Here is a 20,332-nt window from a genome sequence, read left to right as displayed (position 1 = left end):
TGCAAACATGAGCTGGGACAACCTCTTCAAGTGCTTTCCAAAGTGGGATTTGCCCAGATTAACCCTTGCTAAACCCATGTTTTGCCTCCCTGGGTTGCTGTGGTCCCAGTGCACCTGGCTGGAGTAGGTAAGTCTTTGTTTTAGTTTAAGATTAAACCTTCCTAACCCCTCTTACCCCATGCCAGAGCTTATCATTGCTGAGCCAGACCATGCCCTGCTTGCTGGTACTCAGGTCTTTGCCTAGTGAGGTAGGAAGGGGCCTAAACTGCTTTGGGAACCCCTGTTTCGGGGGAGAAGGTGCTTTGATGCGCAAGCTGCTTCATTGCAGCACTGCTGAGGGGGGTCTGGTTGCTTTATTCCTTTTCCTGGAGGAGGGATTTGCTCCAGGCCTTGTGCTGCCTGATGAGGGCTCAGGTTCAGCTCGTTGCTGCTGTTACCATGGATGAAGCTCTCAGTCTCTTGCTGTCCTGTGAAGGCTCTGCAAGGCCACCACACCTCTGAGGTGGGACTCCAGCAGCTTTTGCCACTTGGATCCTCCAAGATCATCATGGCCAATGGTCCCTACGCTTCTCCAAGCACTGTGAAGTCTGTCCTTGCCAAAACCAGCGCTCCGTGACATTGCTGTGGTGCGGTACCAGCCGGGGACCTCCCAGTTCCTTTGGTGGGATTCCAAGCTTCCCAGCCTGTCCATGGCAGAGCCTCCACCCTCGCTGAAAGGGAAGCAGCAGCACTGAAAGGTGGAAGGCATCTGGCCTCAAAGGCCTGAGCATGATCCGCAACATCTCCACATCCTCTGGCAGGATGCTCTGATGATCAGCACATGGCCGTGAGGGGAGGACGAAGAGGCTGGAGTTGCCTTCCCACCTGGCACGCATACATACGTGTTCTGTATGTCACATCCTTGTACTTCCACATCCCACATCGTTTGGTGCAGTTTAACACAGATGGATTGTATTATCCTGGCTGGGTTCTTGGTTTCTTTGAGCTAACTCAGTGGGGCTGGTATGCCTGAGAGCAGGAGGGAACCCGTTCCTTAAGAGGGGTGTTTATGTGCAGCAACCACCTCCTGCGTGACAAAGTGCAGTTGGCTTTGGGAAGCAGGACTTCAGGACATCTGTGGGAGCTTTCAGCCCTGATTTATTTAAACCACGCTCGGGGGTGTGTGTTGCAGCCTCAGTGGAAGACACTCCTTCGTCCCACAGCTCCATGAGCTTCAACAAGGCAAAAGGCCGGGTCCTGCACTTGGGTCACAACAACCCCATGGAACGCTCCAGGCTTGGGGAATTATGGCTGGGAACGGCTCATGGGGAAGGAGCTGAGGGTGCTGATTGATGGAGCTGAGCACGAGCAGCTTGTGCCCAGGCAGCCCCCAGCATCCTGGCCTGGATCAGCACCAGTGCGGCAGCAGGGCCAGGGCAGGGATTGTGCCCCTGCCCTGGGCACTGGTGAGGCTGCACCTCGAATCCTGTGTTCAGCTCTGGGCCCCTCACTGCAACAGAGACATTGAGGGGCTAGAGGGGGGGCAGAGAAGGGCAATGGAGCTGGTGCAGGGCCTGGAGCACAGGGGTGATGGGGAAGGGCTGAGGGACCTGGGGGGGTTCAGATGGAGAAGAGAAAGCTCTAACGGGTCAGTGGTGGCCGTGGCGGTGCTGGGGAAGGGTTGGACTGCATGAGCTCAAAGCTCTTTTCCAACCTGGTTGATTCCGTGCAGGATGGAGGCTCTGCTCTTCACCCCCATAGCAGCAGAGTTGAATCCCATCTGGCAAAGCAGCAATTCCTTCCAATTGGTGGTGAATTTATCTCAGCTCGTCATTCCTGAAGGGCTGAGGCTTGAGTTGACCCCAGCATTGAGCAGAGGGGAGCTGGTGGCAGAGCGCTACCTCCCTCATCAGCCTCCCCATGACTAAAGATGCTTCTGTGTTCCTCACGTCAGGAGCCAGCTCCTGCCTTTTGAATCACATTTTATCACTTAAAGCCACTGAGTCATCCAGTTACGGGTCAGGATGAGCACTGCTCCCTGTGTCCCACTAACCCATCCCATCTCTGGCTGCTCCGAATGTGATGGAGACACCTTAAAACAGGGTTGCAGTTGGTAGGAGCAGCCCTAACAGCCACCACCCGTTGCAGGAAGGGTTTATGCCCAGGTTCTGTGTGCTGCAGCCAGGGAATGATGCTTATCTGCGCCTCAGGGATGGGAACAGACCCAAATCCCTGCTCCAGCTCCCAGCGCTGGTTTGTCCATCCCAGGCAGCAGCCGGCGAGGTTTAAAGCGTGAACATTTCCCTTATAGGGAGGTGCTGAGGGCCGGGAGTATTGAAATCCCACACAAAGCAAGGATTGCCCCCTCCTTTATCCCACATCCATCCAGCTTTGCCGGTGCTGGGGGATTCTTGGCGTTCCTGGGAGCATCCCAGGGCTGTGGCCACGCTCCCGATGCTCCCAAGCACCGGCAGAGCCGGCGGCTGGATTGGCTGCGATGGCCAAACCTTTCCTTTTTAGGCTGCACGCCTGCTCCTGCCTGCTTGGAGGCTTTGCTGCTGCGGTCCCAGCTCCAAAGCGGCCGTGCCGACGCTTCCCATCCATCCCGACTGCGGTGCCGAGGGATCCTGCAGGGATCAGGAGCTTGGAGCTGGACCCGCCTGTGCCTGGTAAACAGCAAGGATGGAACAGCAGCAGGACTTTGTGCTGTGGAGCAGGGCTTTGGGGTGCTTTGCACCCATTCAGGGGGGTCCTTGGGCTCACCTCAGGCTCCATGCAGCCCCCAGCACATCCGTGCTCCCTCCGTATGGAGCCTCCAAGCACCAGCCTTGGAGGACCTCCATCCATTCCCATTATTTCTTCCCCCCATCCCCGCATTGGGTTTGGGGTTAATTCTGCCTCTTTTATTTCCCCCAGCATGTCATATATGGCAACCTTTTGTCTGGGTGACCTCATGGTTGGCAGTGGACCAAGGGAACTGGGTTGGGATGGGAGGTGGAGGAAGGTTCCTCAGGGCGTGTGGTAGGGATACACCAACAAGTGCACATCCAGGGCACAAATCCAGCCCTGTGTGCTGAGGACGGGGGATACCCGGGACCCATGGGGGGGTTGTTGTGAGCTGGTTGTGCTGGGACACGCCATGACCCTGTCTGTTGGGGCTGGGGTTGGGGGGGGACACCAGGACTCGCATGTCCCATCTGGTGGCAGTGATGGGACCCTGCAGCTCTTGGTCCTTATCTTGATGTCCCTGCCCTGAGCACAACCCAGACCCTATAGAGCAAAGCAGGAAGCAGCTGGGGCACCCCGTGCCTCAGTTTCCCCACCTGCAACCCAAGCCCCATAGCTCTGGATGGTGGCTTTGGGGCATCAATCCTGCCTCCCCCCCCCGGTGTCCTGGGTGCTCGGGGAGCATCCCCAATGCGGGACCATTGCCCTTAAAAAGGCAGACGATGGCTTGGCAGCTGCTGGTTGGCCTCTGGAAAGGCCAAAGCTGCATCTGCAGGGTTGGAGGGGGCTCCAACCGTGCTGCGTTCAGGACAGGGGACAGGGAGCAGCACCCACATTGCCCCTGGTGGGGATCCAGGCTCATCCTGTATCCAACATCCTTTGGAGGAGGTGAGCATCCGTGATGCGGGCACCCTTGAGCTGAGGATTTGGGGGTCTGGGGGCACCACAAGCCCCAGAATGGGTTCAGAGAGAGAGAAGACCCCATCCCGAAGATGCTGCACACTGGGGATGGGGGGAGAACGAACCCAGGAGGAAGCGATGCTCCAACCCAGCGCATTCCCATCACCTCAGTGATGCCAAATCCCCACCCCAGCCCCACGGCGTCCCCCCTGACACCCGGATGAGGTTTCTCCACGTTGTCCCCAGGAACCAGCCGTGGTCCCACCTCCTCTTTGCCGAGCCCATCACTTATAAGGACTTGAGTCTCTCTTGTTTATCAGCATGGAGCATAAAAGGAGCAGACTCAGGGGTGAGTCCTCGCCTCCCAAGTGCCTCCACATGGCTTTTGTCTTGCAATAATTAACAGTGCCGGGCCCGGCCACCAGCCCAAGGTCAAGTTAATGAAATAAAGCACCTTATATGGCCATAAGGCCAACACACCATCACTGAGCCTATTTAGGGTCTTTGTTTAGGCAGGACCCGCCTCTGAGCCTTCACGTATTTATACCAAAGGCTCTTCGGGATTCGGTCCCAGAGGAAAGGAGCCCTCGCCTCTGCGGTGAGTACAGCCCAGCCCCTGCATCCCCTTTGCCTTGCAGGACAAGCTCCCCAGCAGGGTTTTGGGGTGCCCCAGCATTGATGGGGGGGGGAGGGACCCCGGTTTGCTTTGCAGGGCACAGGGATGGTGCCAACCCCAGCCCGACCCCGCAGCTGGGGGAATCCATGGAGGTGGCAGAGCTGGGTTATGGCCAAAGTGGGTCCTGCTCTGCCAGGATTCCTCATGATTTGGGGGTTTTGGGGTGTTTTTGCCTTATTCCCCCTGGATTTGGGAGCGCATCCAATGGAGGGGGACACCCCTTGGGAAGGGATGGTTTTTTCCCATTTTTGGGAAAGGATGTGAGGGCAGAGCAGCAAGAGGCAGCCACAATAGGACTGGATGAGAGGGCATTGCCTGCCTTCACCCTGCCCGCTCCAGGGGCACTGGCCAGGCACAGCCACACCGGAACTCTCTTGGGAATGCTGCTGCTGGGCAAGCATGGGCAGGAGCTTTGGTACCTATTTTGGGCACTGGAAAGATGGAGAAGCAACAGCGTGGAGCAGCACGCATGGGGAATGAGCATCACCCTGATCCCACCATCATCGTCCCATTCCCAGCTTCATCCTGCTCTCAGCTTCATCCTGATCCCACCATCATCATCCTGCTCCCAGCTTCATCCTGCTCTCAGCTTCATCTTGCTCCCAGCACCAGCCTGATCCCCCCATCATCATCCTATTCCCAGCTGCATCCTGCTCTCAGCTTCATCCTTATCCCACCATCATCATCCCCCATCCAGCCTCATCCTGCTCCCAACATCACCCCGCTCCCAGCATCATCATCCCATTCCCAGCTGCATCCTGCTCTCAGCATCCACAAGCCAGGGCTGGACCCAGCGGCTGCCCCTCTCCATGACCACCAGATGACTTTGGGGACCTCCACATCCCCACGGCCTCCATCCCTCCCAACACCCAAATCTGGACACGGCGCCGCGTTGCCCCCCTGTCCCCCCCAACCTTTTAACCCTTTAACCCTCAATTTAAGGCGTTCCCCCCCCCGTTGCCCCAGCTTTTCCCCCCAGGTCCCCCCTGACCACCAGCAGCTCCCGGCCCCACCATGTGCGAGGAGGAAACAACCGCCCTGGTCTGCGACAACGGCTCCGGCCTCTGCAAAGCCGGGTTCGCCGGTGACGATGCCCCTCGCGCCGTCTTCCCCTCCATCGTGGGGCGGCCCCGGCACCAGGTTGGTACCCGAGGGGGGGAACAGCAGCCCCCACCCTGCTTTAATCAATGCCATTAAGCTCATGAGGGCATCTCTTGCTGGCATTAGGGTGTCATGGTGGGCATGGGGCAGAAAGACAGCTACGTAGGCGATGAGGCGCAGAGCAAGAGGGGTATCCTCACGCTCAAGTACCCCATTGAGCACGGCATCATCACCAACTGGGATGACATGGAGAAGGTGAGATCCGGACCGGAATGGAGAGGGGGGGCCCAGCTCCAGATGCGGTTTGGGGTGAGCCTTCCCCCCCAATTCTTTGCCTGCCTTTAGATCTGGCACCATTCCTTCTACAACGAGCTGCGCGTGGCCCCCGAGGAGCACCCGACCCTGCTCACCGAGGCACCCCTCAACCCCAAGGCCAACCGGGAGAAGATGACCCAGGTGAGGGGCTGCTGAGCCACAGGCATGGGGATGGATGCTCTGGAACCATGGGATTCAGGGGTTTAGGGAGCCAGGAGGGGCTGGCACGGAGCAGAGGAGCCAGTGGCGAGGGATGAGAGGAATGAAGGCAGAGGAATGAGTGGTGCGTTCCCGTGTTCACATGGACCCACCGCAGTGATCCACCTACTTTTCCATTCAATGCAATGATCTTTGTGGTTTCCCAAGCATGGGTTGGGGCGGGATGAGCTGGGGACACCCCATGCTCCCCCCTAACCCATTCCTGCCCTCATCCCTCCTCCCAGATCATGTTTGAAACCTTCAACGTCCCCGCCATGTACGTCGCCATCCAAGCCGTCCTCTCCCTTTACGCCTCCGGCCGCACGACCGGTGAGTAGGGCACCAGCATCCCGAGGACCATCCGTGATGGGGCAGCAACCAAGCTCCAAGCCTCTTCCCTCACATTCCCACCCTTCCCAGGCATCGTCCTCGACTCTGGGGACGGCGTCACCCACAACGTGCCCATCTACGAGGGCTACGCGCTGCCCCACGCCATCATGCGCCTTGACTTGGCCGGCCGCGACCTCACCGACTACCTCATGAAGATCCTCACCGAGAGGGGCTACTCCTTCGTCACCACCGGTACGGGGCCCGGAGCAGGGTTTGGAAGGGAAGGGGGGACCCCAAACGGCCCCGGGTTGAGCCCGTTCCCCATCGCCTCCCGCAGCCGAGAGGGAAATCGTGCGTGACATCAAGGAGAAGCTCTGCTACGTGGCCCTTGACTTCGAGAACGAGATGGCCACGGCTGCCTCCTCCTCCTCGCTGGAGAAGAGCTACGAGCTCCCCGATGGGCAGGTCATCACCATCGGCAACGAGCGCTTCCGCTGCCCGGAGACCCTGTTCCAACCCTCCTTCATCGGTGAGCGCGCCCCGAGTTGTCCTGCGGTCCCCTAGGACACCGAGGTGTTGGTGCTGCCAGTGTCATGGTGGTGCTTCCAACTCCATGGTGGTGCCCTTGGTCCCATGTTAGTGCCTCCAGCCCCATGGTGATGCTGCCAGTGTCATGGTGGTGCTTCCAACTCCATGGTGATGCCCTTGGTCCCATGTTAGTGCCTCCAGCCCCATGTTGATGACCTTCGTCCCATGTTGGTGCTTCTGGCCCCATGTTGGTGCTTCCAACTCCATGGTGATGCCCTTGGCCCCGTGTTGATGCCTTCAATCCCATTTTGGTGCCTCCAACCCCATGCTGATGCCTTTATCCCCATGGTGATGCTTCCAAGCCCCTATTGATGCCATTAGCCCCACGTTGGCGCCTCCAGTGTTGTGTTGGTACTCCTGACCACATCCCCACCACCCCAGCAGCCAGCAATCACCTCCCATAGGTGCACCACAGCAGCATTCAGGCCTCTCCCAATTGCTTTGCACCCCAAATTGAGGGGGTACAAGCCTCTTCTGTGGGGCATGGCCAGAGGTGAGGGTGCTGACAGCCCCCTTGCCCTCCAGGCATGGAGTCAGCCGGCATCCACGAGACCACCTACAACTCCATCATGAAGTGCGACATCGACATCCGCAAGGATCTTTACGCCAACAACGTCTTGTCCGGCGGCACCACCATGTACCCTGGCATCGCCGACCGCATGCAGAAGGAGATCACGGCGCTGGCTCCCAGCACCATGAAGATCAAAGTAGGTGATGGTGATGGGGAGCAAACCCATGGCCACCAACGCCCGAAATCACCTCCTAGTGCAGGTTTGGGGGTGGATTTACCTTACACTGGGTCCTGTCCCCACAGATCATTGCCCCACCGGAGCGCAAGTACTCGGTGTGGATCGGCGGCTCCATCCTGGCGTCCCTCTCCACCTTCCAGCAGATGTGGATCAGCAAACCCGAGTACGACGAGGCCGGACCCTCCATCGTCCACCGAAAATGCTTCTAAGCCCCCTCCTCACCCCATGGTGGCCCCAACCACCCGGCTGGGGCTCCAAGCTCCTCCTCGGTCCCCACTGCTCCTCCCCACCGCGCATTAAAGCCTTTTCTCCATCTTCTGGCTCTTTTGTGGGAGGCTTTGGGGTGTTGGGGGGGGGGCGAGGGGGATGAGGGTAATGGGGGGGAGAGGTGGGGGACCCCCTACCTCATTGGTGTTCATCATCCCATAGTGGTGCTCCTGATGTTATGCTGATGGCCTCAAAGCTCTCTTTGTCCTCGACCCCATGTTGATGCTTCCAACCCCATGTCAATGGCCTTGACCTCATGTTGGTGCCCTCAGTGTCACACTGATGCCCTCAACCCTGTGTTGATGGCATCCCATGCCAGTACAGCTGACCCCAACCCCAGGATGATGCCTCCAACCATGTGTTAATGCTCTTGACCTCATGGTAGTGTCCCCAAGCCTGTGCCAATGCCCTCGATCCCATGTTAGTGACCTAACCCCCCACTTTGGTGTCCCCAACCCTATGCTGATGCCTTTGACTCTGTGTTAGTCACTTTGGCACCGATGCCCTCAACCCCATCTTGATACCTCCCACCCCGTATTGATGCCCTTGGCCCCATGTTAGTGCCCCATTGTTGTGTTGGTGCCCCTGACCCTATGTTGATGCCCTTGATCTCATGCTGATGTCCCCAATGTCACACTGGTGCCTCAACCCCGTATTGATGCCCCCTACCATCTTCCAATGCAGATGACCCAAAACCCCAGGGTGATGCCTCCAACCATGTGTCAATGCCCTTGATTCCATCTTACTGACTCCAACCCCATGTTGATGCCCTCAACCCCGTGTTGATGCCTCCAACCCCATACAGATGCTCTCAATCCCATACCGGTGCCCTTGACCTCACGGCGGTGCCCCCACTGCCATGCTGATGACTGTAAACTCCAATACACGCAGTGGGCGGGGTCTAACTTGCTCCTCCTTCTCCCCCCCCTTCTCCTTTCCCGCGCGGTGACGTCAGGGCGCGCCAACGCGCGCCGCTCGTCACCACCTCATTAGCATATGACGCGGGAAGGCGGAAGCGGTGGCGGGATGGGGCGGTGCGGGGCCGCCCTGCGCCTGGCCCTGGAGGGGAACATCGGTAGCCGGATGGGGGGGACACGACACACAGCGGGGGTCCCCCGGGGTGACGAGGTGGCTTTTGGGGTGCGGGGGGGTCCATGGGGGAGATTTTGCTGGGGGGAGCCGGTATTGGAGGGCTGTTGCGCAGCCTGAAACCTCTCCGGGTCTAATTGAACGTCAGTGATTAATTGTTATTGCGGGGCGCTGGGGGCACCCCCCAACCCCGCGTTACTGCATGGCAGGAGCAGAGCGGGGGACCCCCCCTCACCCTGCGCCCCCATCCCCATAGCCGTGGGGAAATCGACCTTCTTGAAGCTGCTGGGTGCCACCTTCCCCGAGTGGCACTTGGTGACCGAACCGGTGGCCCAGTGGCAGAAGGTGCCAGCCCGCGGCGCGGCGCAGGTAACGGGACCGGCACCGGCTGCACGGCGGCACCGATGGGCATCGCGCCGCGGTGGGACCATCTCATCACCAGGCTCTTTCTCTTCTAGGCAGCCGTGGGCTCCACCAACCTTCTGCAGATGATGTACCAGGAGCCAGCCCGATGGTCCTACACCTTCCAGACCTTCTCCTTCATGAGCCGGCTGAAGGCGATGCTGGAGCCGCTGGATGAGCCTGAGACGCCCAGCCCTGTGCAGGTCTTTGAGCGCTCCATCTACAGCGACAGGTACCCAAACTGAAACAGGAAAGAAGAGGGATGAAGGGATCGAAAGAAGCAGGTTGAAGAAGGTGATCTGCTCTTGTGAGACCCCACTTACAGCACTGTGTGCGGTTTTGGTGCCCTCAATGTAAGGACATGGAGCTGTTGGAACGAGTGCAGAGGAGGCCACGAGGATGCTCAGGGACTGGAGCAGCTCCTGTATGCAGCCAGGCTGAGAACATTGGGGATGTTCAGCCTGGAGAAGAGAAGCTGCGTGGAGACCTCAGAGCAGCTTCCAGTGTCTGAAGGGGGCTACAAGGATGATGGGGAGGGACTCTTCATAGGGACTGTAGGGATAGGACAAGAGGTGATGGGTTCAAACTGAAACAGGGGAAGTTCAGGTTGGAGATCAGGCAGATAAGGATGAGCTTTAAGATCCCTTCAAACCCAGACCATTCTGTGATGAAGGTGTTGGCTGTGGAGCTCTCCCGCTGCCCTGTCCCCTCTCTCCATCCCATCCCAGGTACGTCTTTGCCAAGAACCTCTCCGAGGCCGGGCACCTGCAGCCGCTGGAATGGGCCATTTACCAGGACTGGCACAGCTTCCTGCTGCGGCAGCTCGGGCCCCGCACCGTGCTCCATGGGCTGCTGTACCTGCGGGCGACACCGCAGGTGGGTGCAGCGAGACCCCGCGTCCGGCGGGATTGGGATGAGGCTCCACTGAGCCTGTGAGCGCTTGGAATTGCCAAAATGTTGGGGTTTAACCATAAACGGCAGCTCTGTTCCCATGGGAATGTCAGTGGGGGTTTGGCTATGATCCTGGAGTGGATTCTGGGGAGGGAGGGCTGCAGCATCAGCCCGGGATGCTTGATGACTGGCTGCAGTCCCTCACGTGGGGCTGCTTTTCACACCCCATGTCTCCCATTCAGCTCACATCTCCTCCTGATCCCATTCTCATCCCATCTCTCCCGTTCACCTCACATCTCCGTACCCTGTTCACCTCCCATCTCTCCTGTTTACCTTCCACCTCTCCCATTCACTTCCCTTCTCCTCTGCATCTCGCTCACCCCTCATCTTTCACCTTCCACCTCTCCCATTCACCTCCCATCTCCTCCACATCCCATTCACCCCCCATCCTCTCCCATTCACTTCCCACCTCTCCCACTCACCTACCATCTCCTTTGTATCCCATTCATCTCCTGTCTCCCTCATTCACCTCCCATCTCTTCCTCATCCCATTCACTTCCCATCTCTCCCATTCACATCCCGTTCCCCTCTCTTCTCTGGTGTGGTTCAGACGTGCCTGGAGCGGCTGCGGCGCCGGGCGAGGAGCGAGGAGCAGGGCATCCAGCTGGAATACCTGCAGCAGCTCCATGCCCAGCACGAGCAGTGGCTGGTGGAGAAGAGCACGGAGTGAGTCCGAGCCCATCCCATGGTGCTGCCCCCGGCACATGGGCCGGAGCTGGGTTTGATTTGGGGTTGATCTGGTTTATTCCCTTCCTCAGGGTCCACTTTGCAGACATGAAGCACGCGCCCGTCCTGGTGCTGGATGTGGAGAAGGACTTTGAGCACGACGTGGCCGCACGGGGCGGCCTCATGGCACAGGTGGGAATGGCCGAGGCGGCATCCCGGGATTGTGGGATCCTCCGAGCTTCCACCTCACCTTCATCTAGCCATGGGAAAAATCATTTGGACACCCTTGGTGCAGGCTGGTTTAAACCGCAGCCATCCCAGGGCCATCCCAGCCACATCCCAGTGACATCCCAGTGCCATCCCAGTGACATCCTAATGCCATCCAAGTGCCATCCCAGTGACATCCTAATGCCATCCTAATGCTGTCCCAGCCACATTCCAGTGACATCCCAATGCCATCCCACTGCCATCCCAGCCACATCCCAGTGACATCCCAATGCCGTCCCACTGCCATCCCAGCCACATCCCAGTGACATCCTAATGCCATCCCACTGCCATCCTAGTGACATCCTAATGCCATCCCACTGCCATCCCACTGCAATCCCAGCCACATCCCAGTGACATCCCAATGCCATCCCACTGCCAACCCAGCCACATCCCAGTGACATCCCAGTGCTACCCCACTGCCATCCCAGCCACATCCCAGTGACATCCCAGTGCCATCCCAGCCACATCCTGGTGCTGTCCCAGTGCCATCCCAGTGCCATCCTAATGCCATCCCAGCCACATCCCAGTGACATCCTAATGCCATCCCAGCCACATCCCAGGGCTGTCCAGTGCCATTCCAGCCACATCCAGTTGCCATCCCAGTGCTATTCCAGTGCCATCCTAGCCACATCCTGATGCCATCCCAGTCCCATCCCAGCCCCATCCCGGTGCCACGCTCAATCAGCTTCTCTTGCAGGTGAAGGCTTTTGTGACCGTGCTGCAATCCAAAGCTTTGCCATCACATCCTGACCCGCTCTGAGCGGCAGCAGCATCATTCCTGCCCTCCGGTACCCACCTCAAGCCAGCTCCGGACGAAGATCCCAAAGGACAAGGGCCAAATCCTGCTCCTCAACTGTCCCCTTTGGTCCTTATTATCCAGGGTGTATTTAAGGCACTGGCAGCATGGGATGGTTTCAGGGTGAATGATGAGCTCCCTGTGTGTTTTGGGGACCAGGTCATGACCATGACCCCTTCTCCATCTATAGGATTCCCTATATGGATGCTGGAGCCAGGATGCTCCATAAGGTGGTTCAATTCCAATGGGAAATCATCGTGGCTCACATTTAGCTCACACCAGCCCCTGTATTTGGTTCTTTTGTAGATATTTTATCCCCTTAAATTAAAATCTAAGCTCTTCTGCACCTTGAGCTGCTGGTGGGGAGCGTGGGGCCGGTGGGGCTGCAGTGGGTGCTGTCCCACGCTGGGAGGACACATTGTACCTCCACTTCTGGGGTGTTTCTGTGGCACTGGGGGTGTGGGTCTGGCTGGGACTGGGTTTGGAGTGGGTTTTGCTGCTGCGGGGGGGGGGGGGGGGTTGGCTCTGTAGGGTGACCCCTCCCCATCCAGCCACCCTACAACAACACCCAGTGCAGCCCACATCAACCACACCCCCAAATCACAGCCCCCCAAACCCTCCAACACCACCCAGTGCCCCCCCCTCAACCAACCACCCTACAACAACCACTCCCTCCCTAACTCACATGCCCCCCCCCCCCGTCTCTTTCCCTCTTACCCCCCAACACCACCCCCCCCCACCCCATAACCCCACAGGGTTTAGGGGTATCCCCCCCCCCCAGTCTCGCTCGCTGCAAAGCAATGGAGGGGGTTCACAGGGCGCTGGCCTTGAGCCCCCCCGGCCGGCGCTGGGACCCCCGAGCGAGCGCCTGTAGAACAAAGGAAGCAGCAGCAGCAGCAGCAGCAGCAACAACGTGCAGCTCCGCTGCAACACCCGCTCGGGGTGGAGGGGGGAACGCTACGACCGCATTTCAACCCCTCTTCTCGCTATCCCAACATCCCACACTCCGCTGTGCATGCACGTAGCTCCGGCTCGACCCCCCCCGGCCCCCCGTTTCCGAGGGGGGTGCTGTACCCCTTTATTCCGGTAATGCTCTTTTCTATTTCATTTTTTTTTGGGGGGGGGGGGGGGAGGTGGAAAGTTGGTGGTGTGCGGCTGAAGTTGTGCGGCGCAGGGGTTGAAGTTGTGCGAAGCTTGCGTGGATTTCAGGGGAAAAGCAAGGACAAAATGGGGTTGGGAATAAAAAGGAGGTGGGAATAACGGGGGGGGGGGGGGCAGCACTTTGTTTTGGTGGGATTTGAGTGGGGAGTCAATGGAAAGAGTGTGGGCGCCCCACGTCACCCGGCTCCGGGCACCCACCCGGTCCTTCTGCCCAGCCGGGTCAGGCACCGCTTCCCTGCGCTGCCCCGGAGCAGGGGGGAGCCCCGAGATCTGACTTGAGCCACGGGGAGAGGTGCAAAGGGCTTCTATGGGAGGTGAGTGCCCCCCCACCCCACCCCAAACCCACCCGTGTCGCCCCCCGCCTGTGACACCGTCACCTTTATGGGGTGATTCGTGGCCTCTTTGATAGCGTCACCGGTACTTGGAAGGGGGGCTCCTGGGGAAGCCCCTTGTTGGTTGGTGGATGGGTTTATCTTGTCTAGGGTATTTCCATGGGAAATGGGGCTTTTGGTGCCTTAAAGGCCACTTTGATGCTTTAAGCCCCCCCCTCAAATCTCAGCTGGTACCTGGGGTGTCCCCAAAACCCTGTTGCAGTGGGGACACATAGCACAAACCCCACCTTTATATTGAAGTACTTGATTAAGAAGGCAAAACACTGTGAAATCCAGCTGCCATCACGGGGGGGGGTGTGTCCCCAAGAAGAAAGGGGTGGCAGGAAGGGGGCACATGGGGAGGTCGGAGCTGTGCTCAAGCTAACAAGCGGTGGCATTGTCATCCCCAGTGCTTTCCTTTGGCACTTAACTGGTTTTACTGGCCGGGGTGGTTGTAACTGGGATTTCAATATCACATCCCAGCAGGCAGAAGGATTGGGGGGGATGGCTCCGGATATGGGGGTCTCCATATGGAGAGGTGGGGAAGGAGAAGCATCTCTTTGGGGGTTACTTTTAGGATTTTGAACCCCAAAACTGCTGTTCTTGTTCTGTTTTGTGGTGCTGGGGAGGGGGGTGGGGGTGGTGAGCGGCTGCCTTGCGCCTCCTGAGCTGTATCCAGCAGGTTTTGCCCTTGGGATGGGTGGTGGGATGATGGGATGGGGATGTGGGGACATGGGGACAGAGGGCTCGGCTGGTGCTTGGCACAGTGAAAGGCAAGGGAAAGGACTTTGCCCTTGGCAAAACACCGGTGCAATGGTGGAGATTGGAGCCCCAGCACTTGTCTGGGTGAGCTAAAGATGATTTATAAGGATGCTGCCGGAGCCGGGGTCGGCAGCGGTGGGATTCCTTTGGGAAGCCAGGTGCCTGCTCCGGGCTGGGCCTGGTAGCACCGGGTGTGCCGCAGTTCCCACGTCCCGGCGCCTTTCCCGGGGTGGTTTGGCAGCCGAAGCCCCATTCCCGGCACCTGTTCCGCCAGTTCCTCCGGCTTGGCTGGGCCTGGGAATGCCGGTGTCTCCCCTTGAACCTCCATCGCTGGAGCCGCGCTTGTGCCGTCTCTCTTGGGGTTTGATGCATCTCCATCCATGAGGGATTTGGGAGAGGAGGAGGAGGAGGGAGATGCCAGAGGCTGAGATTTCACTCTGCTCCCTGTCCCATGGCACTGCCGGACCCTCTCCTGCCCTCTCTGGTTGACTTTCCTTTGCCATTTCCATAACTAATCAACATCTTGGGAACTCACTACAGCTGTGAGGATATACATGTAAGGGAATACATATGTATATATTTACTCACACATATATATATGCGAGTAAATATATGGCAAAGCCAGGAAGCCTCTGGTTTCCAACAAGAGCCACTCAAACCTCCCAGCAAAGACGGGAGCTGGTGGAGGGAATGATGCTCTGAGCCATATTCCCAGCTTCAAATGGGGCAAACCTTAAATAAACCCCACGGGAAGCTCCATTCCCGGCAGGAATGGTGATGCCAGGCCCCTAAAAGCCTTTCGCTGGGTGATGGTGGGATGTTGCGTGGCTCAAGGTGTTCCCAGAGTTGGGAAATGCAAGCCTCTAACAGAATTTCGGCTGTCTCCATGCCAAACGCTGGAAATTAGGGATAATTTAAAGCATTACTAATACAAAGTTACTAAATCTACCCATCTCAAGGGGGTTCCCTGGTGGCTTGGGTTGGGATGTTCTTGTCGCCGGCCCCGAACTGAGTCCGGCATCTCCAAAGTAGCACCAGGGGGATGGATGGGATGAAGGAGCAGCCGGGATGCATCCCGGTGTCACCTGAAGGGTTGTGACCCGGGGATTCATCGGAGCGCCGCGGCCCCCGTGCCTCCGCTGGGATGCTAACAGCTAAAATGATGCGGGAGCAGATCACCAGGATGCGCTGCTCTATCCGGCCGGAGGAGGAGGAGGAGGAGGATGTGAGGAAGGAGGTGTCTGCCTTAATTAAATCCCCGCCGTGTCCTTTGCAGCAACCTGTTGTGTGCCGGGCTTGGCCAAGCGGGATTGCCACAAGGTGGGAAACCTGGGCGGGGGAAACCAGTTCCCAGCACCAGTTTATGCTCCGATTCCCATGGGAGTCGTGTTGCTTGGAGCAAAGGTCGGATCTGGCAGGCTCCGGCAATAGGGATCGCGGCTTGGTCTTTTGGGGAATATCCCAGGGATGTTGGGTCCGTGGTTTCGTTTCCCACCTGGACTCGGGTTTATCCACGCCACTCGGCATCACGCGGGCCTGGGGATCTTTGGATCGCTCCTTCTGACGCAAATCCGATGGGAAAACAGTTTTCAACGAGTTATTCCCGGGAAACCTTTGCGACTTTTTGAGTTTGTTGATGTTTTGCCCACAATTCAGGCAGGAATAGGCTTGGAAAACTCCAAATCGGGAGCATCCCAGGAGCATCACCCCTAAGACATGGATGGGGAAGGATTTTTGGGGGGGGGAATTCCCTTTCCCTCTTCCCTTTTTCCTCCCTCTTGTCTCCAAATACATATGTGCACCATATCCGGGACCTGCCAGCTCCGGACAGAGCCTGGAAAAGCTGGAGCTGATCCCACCAGGGCTGTTTTAAAGCCTCAGCTCTGGCTTAACCCTTTCGCTGGCCCATTCCCATTGCCTTCCCTAGGGGAAAACACCCCTTTATCCCCCCCTTACCTCATCGGGGCCTGCATTTAAGCATTGCAAAGCTCCAATATCCCCTCATTAATAACATCCCCTAATTAATAAGTAGGAATAATAATTAATAACAGTAGGAAAAAGGGGGGGGGGCGTTAATTTAGCCCCCCCCCCCGGCTGCTTTAGGGGGTGTTGCTGCTCCCATTCCCCACCATGGGCCTCTGCCTCAGTTTCCCTGTGGGGGGGGGGCACAACCGAGGTTTGGGGGTCCCGTTCCCCACATTTAATTGTGCGGAGGAGGCGCTTCAGCCCCCCCCCCCCCCCCATTCTCCTCAGCGGCCGGGCGGTGTCGCGCTGCGTGTGGGGGGGGGGAAGAGGAGGAGGAGGAGGAGGAGGAGGAAAGGAGGAGGAAGGAGGAGGAAAGAGGAGGAGGAGGAGGAGAGGGGGGGGAAGAAGAGATGCGGCGGTCACCCCCCCCCCCGCCTGCAGCAGGGCGGCGGTGAGGGAGCGCGGAGCAGGGAGACAAGATGGCTTCCTCCTGAGGGCCGGGGCCGTGCGGGGCCCGGCGGGGGCTGGCGGGGCAGCGCGGGGGGGGAGCGGCGAGGTGAGTAACCCCCCCCCCCCAATAAAACACCCCCTTCCGCACCCCCCTGCACCCCGCATTCCCCTCCCGCACCCCGAATCCACGATGCATCCCCCCCCCCCCACCTTCCCTCCTCCATGGCCGTGTGTGCTGTGGGGCTGAGGGGGGGGGGGTGGTGCGTGTGTGTGGGGTGCAGCCCCGGTGTGTGCTGTGGGGCTGGGTGTGTGTGGGGGTGCAGCCCCGGGTGTCGTCCCCCCCCCTTAGCCCCGTGTCGCGGTTGCGGGTGGGTGAGCGGCGGCAGCGCGGCCCGGCCGGGAGGACAAAGCCGTGGGGCGGGGGGGGGAGCGGCAGGCACGGAGCGAACGAGGCCCGCAAGCGTTTTGGGGTGATTTTGACTGTTTTGCCTTGTTTTAGCCCTTTTTTTTTACCTTCAGAGGCTACCGGGGGGGGTGGGGGTGGGGGGGGTGGTGTGTAGATGGGGGTTGGAAAGGGGGGGAGGAATATATCGCCTCCCCCCCCAATCTTTATTACCCCAATTGCTCTCCATCGTTTTATTATCGTCATTATTATATTGTTAATTATGATTTAATTAACCCTCCACCCCCCCGAATGTGCTGAGCTCAGAGGTAATGATGATGCTAACAAGGGCGATGAGGCTCCCCCCCCCCCCCCCCCCCCCCCCCGTGCCGTCACCGTGACGTCACGCGGCCGCTGTCACCCCCTTTGCCGGGGATGAGGACACGGGGTCCGGTCGGGATGAGGCTTCCCCCCCCCCCCTTGTCATCACATTGGGAATAACGGGAATAGGATGGAGTGGGGATGAAAGGCGGCTTGTTCTCCATGGTGGGGGGGGTCTCATTCACCATCCGAGGCGTTGATTTGGGTTATCCCGGTGCCGGGAATGCCGTGGTTTGGTGGCGGATGGGATCAAGCGTGGTGCCGGTGTCACCGGAGGACATCGCCGCGGTGCCGAAACGCCGCCCCTGAAGTTTTGAGCCGGTGCTGAGCGATTTCGGCACCACGTGCTTTCGAGGCATGGGGATGCTTCAGATCCTGCACCCGGGATGCGCCCGCCAACGCCAGAGCTGCCTCCAGATCCGCGGATGCTGTGGGAAAGACCCCGGCGCAGGTGCCGGGTACCACGGGGTGCGGGGATGAGGTTGCATCATGCTGGGGAGGGATTGGCAGCGCCGGAGCAGAGTCCTCGCAGGTTGTTACCCCATAAACCCCGCTCGCGGCCTTTGGCACCTCATTAGCTCTGACGAGGTTTGTTTTTCAGACCTGGACTTTTTATGGCAGGTAATTAAGGGGAGAGGTGGATCTGGTGGGACCTTGAAAGGCAGAATGTCCCCCTTCCACTTTGGCCTCTCTTGGTGGGGCTTTGCGAGCCACAGCCTGGGGATGAGGGACGGTGACATGGTGGTGCGGTGCCTCTGGGATGTGTGGTTGTGCTGAGGGTCTGTCCCAGGGGGTCCCCAGTGAGCTCTCCCCATGGCACTGGGGTCCCCAGTCCCCTCTTGCATGTGTTGGGGTACCCTGTCCCCATGGTATCAGAGTCCTTGCTCCCTTGCCCACATGCTTTGGGGTCCCTGGTTCCCATCACTATGGCATTGTGCATGTGTTGAGGTCCCTGTCCTCATGCCATTGGGATATTTGGATCCCTGCCTATATGTGCCAGGTCCCCATCCTGACAGCATGAACCTGGACCCCTGCCTGTGTGTGCTGGGGTTCCTCGTTCCCGTCCATATGGCATTGGGGTCCTCAGTCCCCTCACTGTGTGTGTACCAAGGTCCCTTGTGCCTGTGGCAATTGTGTGTCCCTGTTCCTATAACATCCTGTCCTACATGTGCCGAAGTTCCCCAGTTCCCATCTCCACTGCATCAGTGTCCTTAGTACCTTGCTCTTGTGCAAGGGACTCGTGTCCCCATCCCTATGGCAGTGTTGTCCCTTGTCTGTGCATGCTGGGCTCCCTTGTCCTTGTCCCTGTGCAGTGGGGTCCTCAGTCCCTCGCCTGCACGTGCCGGCATCCCTAATCCCTGTACTTATGCCAATGGGATCCCCATTCCCTGTCCGTTCCCCACCATGCGCCAGGGTCCCCGCCGTGCCCCTCGCTCCACATGCATGCAGGGAGCCATGATGGGATGGTGGCAAAAGGGTCTGTGCCAAATCCCACTGTCCTCTTCTCCTCGCTGTCCCCATCGCGGCTTGGGATGCAGGCTGGGATGAGAGCGATGCACCCCAAACCCAGCCCTCCTGGGGACCGTTTCCCCCTCTCCCCTCCTCTGCCAGCTATTTAATCTGGCTGCTTTGAGCTCAGTGCGAGGGTGCCAGACCGTTTTTGAGGATGAAAGAGCTTTTTTTTATATCCCCCTCCCTGGGCTGGCATCCAAAGGGAGATGAAATGAAACGAGAAGAGGCTGGAGGTAAAACAGCTGCGATCAGCTCCATCCCTGCTCCACATCTGCCTGCCACGCCACTGCCAGTCCCACAAACCGAGCTCGAGCCCAATTTTCTCCTCTCTTCCATAGCCAAAGTGCCCTTTTCCCGGGAGCTGGTGGCAGGACAAGGCTGCCGAGCGGGGATTTGCAGGCAGGGTTGTTGTTTCGTGGGGACAATGTGGCATGTTTGTTTGCTACAGCTAAAATGGCAGTTCTTAAGGGGGAAAAAAAAAGAAAGAGAAGTGCTTCTGCACATCCAGTCACTGCATCTTTTGATTAAATGAGATTTTGCTGTCGAACGGGGGAGCTGGGGACCACGAGCTCCCGAGCCTGCAATTTTCAGCACAGCCAAATGGGGGGAAAAAGGCTTCCGAACCACCCCTAAGCCTGGAAAATGGATTGGAGCAATGGATTGCAGTCATCAGCATGGAGGCTGAGGGGATGCTGAGCAAGGCCAACAGGGTTTGTCACCACAGAGCCCAGGTCACCACAGCCCCCTTCTTCCCAGCTTGGCTGGGAAGCATCCTGGGAGCTGTTGCAAACGTGTTGGGAGGCGATAGGGTATGGAAGGGGGATGAGCAGCAACAGGGTCAGGGGCTTTAAAGACCCCGAGGCTCTTAGAAACCCTGGTTGGTGTTGCAGTTGGTCACTGTATTTAAGGCTGTTGCTCCTAATGCCATTGCCTTTAACACCATTGCATCTAACGCCATTGCCCTTAACACCATTGCATGTAATAGATGCTGTAGCATCTAACACCGTTGCATTTAACGCCGTTGCATCTAGCGCCGTTGCCCCTAATGCCGTTGCATTTAAAGCCCTTACCCTCAAAGCTGTGCCAATTAAACCCATTGCAATTAAAGCCCGTGCACGTCAAACCGTGCCAATTAAAGCCATCACAGTGGGACCATCATCTCCCACCGGCTGAGCATTCCCTGGTTGGAATGCTGTGAGGAAGACAGCGGGAGCCGGTGCCTGGCCTGTCCCCGTGCTCCTCTCTGCAGCGCCTGGCTCGGCGCACGCTGCCTGCCCGCACATGGCTTATTTTAGGTTTACAAACATGACGGCCCCGTGCACGCGCCGCTTCCCCCCTCCTTCCCCA

At 58.6% G+C, this 20,332-nt stretch overlaps 3 protein-coding genes across 5 annotated transcripts in view; all 3 read left to right on the top strand.

The window, feature by feature from the left end:
• The first annotated feature begins 2,201 nt into the window (after positions 1–2,201).
• LOC130595604 (actin, gamma-enteric smooth muscle) lies at positions 2,202–7,876 on the top strand. Of its 2 annotated transcripts, XM_057402505.1 has the most exons (11): positions 2,202–2,648; positions 3,853–3,955; positions 4,119–4,204; positions 5,249–5,422; positions 5,510–5,638; positions 5,729–5,839; positions 6,142–6,226; positions 6,317–6,478; positions 6,564–6,755; positions 7,340–7,521; positions 7,629–7,876. In XM_057402505.1, the coding sequence occupies exons 4-11, from the start codon at positions 5,297–5,299 to the stop codon at positions 7,770–7,772; spliced, it is 1,131 nt and encodes a 376-aa protein (XP_057258488.1). In that variant the 5' UTR covers positions 2,202–2,648; positions 3,853–3,955; positions 4,119–4,204; positions 5,249–5,296; the 3' UTR covers positions 7,773–7,876. The 2 variants fall into 2 exon arrangements, with proteins under 2 accessions (XP_057258488.1, XP_057258487.1); XM_057402504.1 differs by lacking the exon at positions 3,853–3,955.
• Positions 7,877–8,759: 883 nt separating this feature from the next.
• On the top strand, positions 8,760–12,347 carry DGUOK (deoxyguanosine kinase). 2 transcript variants are annotated; one of them, XM_057402510.1, is made up of 7 exons: positions 8,760–8,905; positions 9,176–9,288; positions 9,378–9,553; positions 10,050–10,197; positions 10,823–10,938; positions 11,031–11,130; positions 11,903–12,347. In XM_057402510.1, the coding sequence occupies exons 1-7, from the start codon at positions 8,827–8,829 to the stop codon at positions 11,963–11,965; spliced, it is 795 nt and encodes a 264-aa protein (XP_057258493.1). In that variant the 5' UTR covers positions 8,760–8,826; the 3' UTR covers positions 11,966–12,347. The 2 variants fall into 2 exon arrangements, with proteins under 2 accessions (XP_057258493.1, XP_057258494.1); XM_057402511.1 differs by having other exon boundaries at positions 8,888–8,905; positions 9,129–9,288.
• A 4,363-nt stretch (positions 12,348–16,710) lies between these two features.
• MAK16 (MAK16 homolog) overlaps positions 16,711–20,332 on the top strand; it is a 55,079-nt gene continuing 51,457 nt past the window's right edge. Inside the window, exon 1 of the mRNA XM_057402509.1 lies at positions 16,711–16,714. The gene's annotated coding sequence lies outside the window, so the exon portion shown is untranslated. The remainder of the gene's footprint in view (positions 16,715–20,332) is intronic.

Source organism: Pezoporus wallicus, unplaced genomic scaffold (assembly GCF_028554395.1).
Source record: "Pezoporus wallicus isolate ANWC-B61680 ecotype Strahan unplaced genomic scaffold, APGP_CSIRO_Pwel_v1 contig_2348, whole genome shotgun sequence".
Taxonomy (NCBI): Eukaryota; Metazoa; Chordata; class Aves; order Psittaciformes; family Psittacidae; genus Pezoporus; species Pezoporus wallicus.
Note: the sequence above shows the minus strand (reverse complement) of the source record. Positions and strands in the feature narration are given on the sequence as shown.

Coding starts and splice junctions, on each gene's coding strand:
- DGUOK (XM_057402510.1), top strand. CDS start 8,827: ATGACGCGGGAAGGCGGAAGCGGTGGCGGGATGGGGCGGTGCGGGGCC. Junction 10,198..10,822: donor ACCTGCGGGCGACACCGCAG/GTGGGTGCAGCG, acceptor GGTGTGGTTCAG/ACGTGCCTGGAGCGGCTGCG. Junction 11,131..11,902: donor GGGGCGGCCTCATGGCACAG/GTGGGAATGGCC, acceptor CTTCTCTTGCAG/GTGAAGGCTTTTGTGACCGT.
- LOC130595604 (XM_057402504.1), top strand. CDS start 5,297: ATGTGCGAGGAGGAAACAACCGCCCTGGTCTGCGACAACGGCTCCGGC. Junction 5,639..5,728: donor ACTGGGATGACATGGAGAAG/GTGAGATCCGGA, acceptor GCCTGCCTTTAG/ATCTGGCACCATTCCTTCTA. Junction 6,479..6,563: donor CTACTCCTTCGTCACCACCG/GTACGGGGCCCG, acceptor CGCCTCCCGCAG/CCGAGAGGGAAATCGTGCGT.